The 6,605-nt window shown below is 47.4% G+C and overlaps 1 protein-coding gene across 1 annotated transcript; it reads right to left on the bottom strand.

Annotated features, from left to right (window-relative positions):
* Positions 1 to 1,360: 1,360 nt before the first annotated feature.
* On the bottom strand, positions 1,361 to 2,892 carry LOC144464626 (uncharacterized). Its single transcript, XM_078172166.1, has one exon. It carries the CDS (start codon positions 2,822 to 2,824, stop codon positions 1,361 to 1,363), a length of 1,464 nt encoding a protein of 487 aa, XP_078028292.1. The 5' UTR covers positions 2,825 to 2,892.
* Between the last annotated feature and the right edge of the window lie 3,713 nt (positions 2,893 to 6,605).

The following is a 6,605-nucleotide window of genomic DNA, read 5'->3' as shown; positions in this document are numbered from 1 at the left end:
TTCATCATCAATCATTATTACTTAGTATCCAATCATCATGGCATTAACATGCATAAACTCCATTTTGTCGATTCATCATGTCCATATCAGTCCTTGTGACTTAAGAAGTGTTGAACCGCCACCTTCCCTCTCAGCATAGAGACCTCCGCCATGAGGGTGTCTCGGGACTCAGTCATTTCTTTAAGCTGGGCCCGCAGCTTCAGCAGCTCCTTGGCGGTGTGCTGCTGCTGCTGTCGGCTCAACACATGATTCTCACCCTTTCTGATTGCATAGGTGTCACGGCGAATCCTGCGCATTTTTTCACGCAGTACTGGGGGAAGACTGCGCATCAACATGCGATAAGGTCCTTGGCCAACTGCGTGAAACTGGTTACGCAGTACAGCCTCAATTTCACGATCTTGCTTAGTTTTGGCCTTCCCCTCAGGCAATAGCCACAGATTGGCCTCAACGAGTTCTGGGACTATGTCATACTCATCCTGTAGCCTGTTGCGCATATAGGTGTGCAGTGGTTGTACTGGCGCGGGGCCTAGCAGTCTGCCCCGTGCACTCCTTTGTTGTTTAGCTGGCTCTAGGGGGGGGTCAGGAGTAGTAGGTGAGTAACTTAGTGACTCGGTATCCTCGTCCGTTACTGATGAGGTGTCATCACACCCACGGTATTGGCAAGGAAGACATCCACTCTGACATGGCATTTGTGGGGAGGTGGGAGTTTGGACCTCTCTAGCACCTGCTCGTGAGGTGGAAGGCCCTTGGGCCCCCGCGACATTCTGCATGAACTCTAACTGGGAGTATGGCGGGTTTGGGTTCTTTGGAATGGGATCAACTGGGGCCTGGCCTCCCCAAGTGGAGGATTCTGCTTCTGGATTGGCACCTTCTTGGGGATTGTCAGCGTGACTGGGGACTGTTGGTGCCAACAGCAGCTGACGAAAAGTATGTGCAGGTGGGGGGTCGCCCATGACTGCAGCTAAAACCTGGTCCGGCGTCATTGTGTAGGGGTTGGAACTGCGTCGTCCACCCGTCTGGACACCTTCACCGGGGTTGCAAAGGGGCACCAAGCGACTGCCCACGGGGTAGGGTGGCGGAGGTGGACGAGGAGGTCCCATCACGCCTGGCGTCTGCTGTTGATACTGGAATACGGGCTGGTCCTCTGGGTTCTGCTGGTATGGATGTGGGGTTCTCCAAGGCTCAGCCATGGTTTATATCTATCTTAAAAGTTTGTAAAGGACATCTTTAATGTGCTATCCCTTCTTTGTTAGTACTGTGTCTGTCCCTACAGCATTTGACATTGTGCATGCAAGCAAAATTACTGTGTTTAGTGGCTAAGTGTTAGTAGGGTTGGTGACAGCAAGACCTCTAGGTGCTCTTACATTATTTCCTCGTACTCTTCCTCGACTGACCCCCATTTCTGATCATCTGGGCTCAGTATCTTGTCTGACGTCATCATTTCATATTGGTTTCCCTCATTCAACCCTGTGCTCTGGTGAAAATCGTTAAGCTCTTTCCCTTCAGGGTCACCCATGTCTTTATATAATTCTGTGATTGTCTTGGGATGGGAGCCTTGATCTATTATAATAAATTGTCCAGCAACACTTGCCATCGTTCTTCTGATGAGGAGTTGCACCAAAGGAAGAATACAACAGGCTAGTACAAGAAGAGCCAGTACTACAAATCCCAACAACATTCCCATAATGTGTAGAATCTTTACAGGGGATAATTTTGATAACCAGTCCCAAATTGAGGAGATTTTAGTGTTCCAATTTGAGTGCTGTACGTGTTGGTCTCTCAGGGTGCGTATGCTATTTAGAGCTTTGGTTAAATTGCCATCCTCCCCGGTGTGCATGGGGATAACGGTACAACAATGTTCTCCAACTACATCACAGACCCCTTGGTCCTGAGCAAGCATAGTCTCGATAATGAACCTGTTTTGCAGTGTCATTAGGGATGTAGCATGTAACTGCTCACTTACCCCTTGTAAGGCTTCTATAGTCCAATTCACAAATCTTTGTTGGTTATACCATAAATAATTTATCCAACGACTATTACGAGCTATATATTGGGTATTGGCTATGGCTCCCCAGATCGGCCAGGAGCCTAACACTCTACCTGTCTCTATCCATTTGTCTGATATAGCCTGTGTGTCTCTGGGAACCCCTTGTGGCACCTGATCCCATGTAATGTACACACTAGCATCCTCCTCCCAGGAGAGCGTTGGAGAATTGGTAGACCTACGAGACCGTGAGTGATTATCGTTATTTTGGCTATTATTTAAACTCATGATTGTGATTTGTCCTGTTAACATTACTGGGGTACAGATTCCTGTCCAATTCACTGGCAGCACAGTTCTTACCTGAAGATCATTTTCACACATCCAAAATATATCTGCCAGTGGCGCTGTGCCATTAGTTAAGTTAAGTATCAAAATCCAGGTGGTATCGTTATAATTTCGTCCCATAACCATTGAATCGTTCCCACCATTGACCACCTGGTGGCATTGAATTTTAGCCTCTTGAGTTGTGTTACATACTTTTTGTACCCCCCTTAGCTGCGTACTACCCGCTGTTGAAGATACGTTCCCCACAGTCTCCTCATACCGGCATTGGATCAGTCTCTCTGCCTCCTGGGAAGAGTTAGTAGAAGTAACATTATTTAACCAATGTTCTATATTATCTCCCCGTGCCACACAAAAGGGGAACACAAGATCTGGTGCCAAATGTACTACTGGGGGCACGTGAAACTCTTGCTGGAATTTGTCAGAGGCATTTTTAAGATTTCCCGGACAAATAGCAGTTGTGTTGGTCCACCTGTCTCGTCCTGCCGCCATCCACATGACACATGCAGCAAAACATGTACTATGCTCCCAGCACTTATCTATGTTTGGGAGAGGCTTAACTGTGGGTATGCCCCTCCTTCTATGGCATGCTATGCACGTGATGTTAGTTACCTGTTTTGCAGAGTATTCTAACCACTGGTAGAACATGTTAGACGTCCATGTAGTTGTTCTGATTATCTCAACCTTTTGCATCACCACGTCTCTTGGCTTTCTCTGGGACCTTGGGTTCAATTTTAGCCATTTACGGGCCACTTTCACAGATAAGGTAAGCCCTGTTTCCATATTGGTACAACCTCTCATGTTACACCAAACTCTTGCTGTCATCATTCCCTCTGCAGCACAGTGTGGACTTATGGACTGACCATGCAACCTGATGTTTCCTGGACCCTCCACCAAGATGTCATCATAAGCATGTGATTTGTAGTAGGTTAGTTGTATCATTTCCCTGTGTGGTATCTGTCCCTGTTTTGCAGCCATAGTTCCTAATGCCACTAAGCAGTCACTTGTCTGCATCTGATGTTGATTGCCCAGTTCTGCTCCTGCACTCTGCCTCACTGTCAGAATAAGTAAGAGGGTTAGTAGCACTGCACCTATCACTCCCACATTAGCTCCTCCTTGCCTGATCTTCAGACCCTCCCGCTTGCCGGGGGGCTGTTCCTTCTTCAGGGTCTGATTCTCTTGTGTCTGTGTCTCTCGAGTCTGAGTCTGAGCCTGAGTCTGAGCCTGTGCCTGCGTCTGGTGCTGGGCCTGTGTCTGAGCCTGATGCTGGGCCTGTGCCCGAGCTTGATGCTGGGCCTGTATCTGAGCCTGATGCTGAGCTCTCTTCTCCTTCTTCTCCCTCCGTCTCTGTTCCCTCTCTCTCCTGTCCTTCTGCCTCTGCAGCCACCTCTCTCTCTGCACTTGTCCTCTCATGATCTTCCCTATCTCTAGCAGATGATGACTCATAAGGTTGAGATTGGCTGCCAGTCCTGGAGGCTGAGGAGCTCCCCTCTGATGAGCTCCCTGCCACTGTTGATACCCTCTCTGGTAGCGACCTGCTGCTCTCACTCTGGGTTGAACTGCTGCCATCACCCTGGGTTGCCTCTGCTCTGCGTCTCTGTGCAACGCGTACTGACCTTCTTGTCCCCTGTTCCTGTGGGGAGGCGTCGCCATCCCCTTCTGGTTGATCTCTCTCTGCCCTTGGGGCGGCCTCGCCGTCCCCTTGTGGATCTGGGGGAACTGCTCTCTGCCTGGTTCTGGGCCGGGGTATGGGTGGTCTCTCTGGGACTTGTGGGTTAGCTCTGCAGCAGTGGTTAAGGTGGAACCAAACGTCCTTACCTTCGACTTTCAAGGCAGTTGGTGTGGCAAGTATCACCTTGTATGGACCTTCCCTTCGTGGCTGGTCCCACTTTCTTTTGAACACCTTGACGTACAGTACAGGCCAAAAGTTTGGACACACCTTCTCATTCAATGCGTTTTCTTTATTTTCATGACTATTTACATTGTAGATTCTCACTGAAGGCATCAAAACTATGAATGAACACATGTGGAGTTATGTACTTAACAAAAAAAGGTGAAATAACTGAAAACATGTTTTATATTCTAGTTTCTTCAAAATAGCCACCCTTTGCTCTGATTACTGCTTTGCACACTCTTGGCATTCTCTCCATGAGCTTCAAGAGGTAGTCACCTGAAATGGTTTTCCAACAGTCTTGAAGGAGTTCCCAGAGGTGTTTAGCACTTGTTGGCCCCTTTGCCTTCACTCTGCGGTCCAGCTCACCCCAAACCATCTCGATTGGGTTCAGGTCCGGTGACTGTGGAGGCCAGGTCATCTGCCGCAGCACTCCATCACTCTCCTTCTTGGTCAAATAGCTCTTACACAGCCTGGAGGTGTGTTTGGGGTCATTGTCCTGTTGAAAAATAAATGATCGTCCAACTAAACGCAAACCGGATGGGATGGCATGTCGCTGCAGGATGCTGTGGTAGCCATGCTGGTTCAGTGTGCCTTCAATTTTGAATAAATCCCCAACAGTGTCACCAGCAAAACACCCCCACACCATCACACCTCCTCCTCCATGCTTCACAGTGGGAACCAGGCATGTGGAATCCATCCGTTCACCTTTTCTGCGTCTCACAAAGACACGGCGGTTGGAACCAAAGATCTCAAATTTGGACTCATCAGACCAAAGCACAGATTTCCACTGGTCTAATGTCCATTTCTTGTGTTTCTTGGCCCAAACAAATCTCTTCTGCTTGTTGCCTCTCCTTAGCAGTGGTTTCCTAGCAGCTATTTGACCATGAAGGCCTGATTGGCGCAGTCTCCTCTTAACAGTTGTTCTAGAGATGGGTCTGCTGCTAGAACTCTGTGTGGCATTCATCTGGTCTCTGATCTGAGCTGCTGTTAACTTGCCATTTCTGAGGCTGGTGACTCGGATGAACTTATCCTCAGAAGCAGAGGTGACTCTTGGTCTTCCTTTCCTGGGTCGGTCCTCATGTGTGCCAGTTTCGTTGTAGCGCTTGATGGTTTTTGCGACTCCATTTGGGGACACATTTAAAGTTTTTGCAATTTTCCAGACTGACTGACCTTCATTTCTTAAAGTAATGATGGCCACTGGTTTTTCTTTAGTTAGCTGATTGGTTCTTGCCATAATATGAATTTTAACAGTTGTCCAATAGGGCTGTCGGCTGTGTATTAACCTGACTTCTGCACAACATAACTGATGGTCCCAACCCCATTGATAAAGCAAGAAATTCCACTAATTAACCCTGATAAGGCACACCTGTGAAGTGGAAACCATTTCAGGTGACTACCTCTTGAAGCTCATGGAGAGAATGCCAAGAGTGTGCAAAGCAGTAATCAGAGCAAAGGGTGGCTATTTTGAAGAAACTAGAATATAAAACATGTTTTCAGTTATTTCACCTTTTTTTGTTAAGTACATAACTCCACATGTGTTCATTCATAGTTTTGATGCCTTCAGTGAGAATCTACAATGTAAATAGTCATGAAAATAAAGAAAACGCATTGAATGAGAAGGTGTGTCCAAACTTTTGGCCTGTACTGTATACCAGCTCTCCTGGACGTATTCTTTGGAGGTCTCTTGGGATGTCGACCCCTCTGTTCTCAGTGGCACCCTTCACCTGCTGGAACACAGCCCTGTGGATACGAGTTAGACTTCGTAAGTATTCAAACATTTCACCTTGTAATTGTTCCAGGGACGGTCCCTCATGGGGACCTCTTAAGTATGGTAGCGGCATGGGTCGGCCCGTAAGCATTTCATGCGGTGTTAGATGCGTGACTCGGCTGGCTTGTGAACGCATGGACATTAGTGCAAGCGGTAAAGCATCCACCCAGTTAAGCTTATTTCCACTGTCTGCTACTATTTTAGCTATTTTAGTTTTCAAAATACCATTCGCCCTTTCTACAGCTCCCTGTGATTGGGGATGGTATACGCATCCAAATTTTTGTTTGATCCCTAATTGTTTCAATGTCTCCTGTATAACGTTAGACACAAAATGGCTACCGTTGTCTGATGATATGGTATCTGGCATTCCAAATCTTGGAAATACTTCTTGACACAAAAACTTTGCAACTGTTCTGTGGTCTGATTTTGTTGTAGCTTTTGCCTCCACCCATCTACTGAATCTACATATGACCACCAAAACGTATCTCATTCCCCTAGCTCTTGATTGTGGTCCCATGTCTATGTAGTCTAACATGATGTGTCTAAAGGGACCGTCTGGGGGTGGTATGTGTGCCAATGGAGCTGAAAAAACTTTCCTGATATTATGTTGTGCACAG

The sequence above is a fragment of the Epinephelus lanceolatus genome, chromosome 11 (genome assembly GCF_041903045.1).
Source record: "Epinephelus lanceolatus isolate andai-2023 chromosome 11, ASM4190304v1, whole genome shotgun sequence".
NCBI classification, from domain to species: Eukaryota; Metazoa; Chordata; class Actinopteri; order Perciformes; family Serranidae; genus Epinephelus; species Epinephelus lanceolatus.
This window is presented reverse-complemented; position numbering and strand designations above follow the sequence as displayed.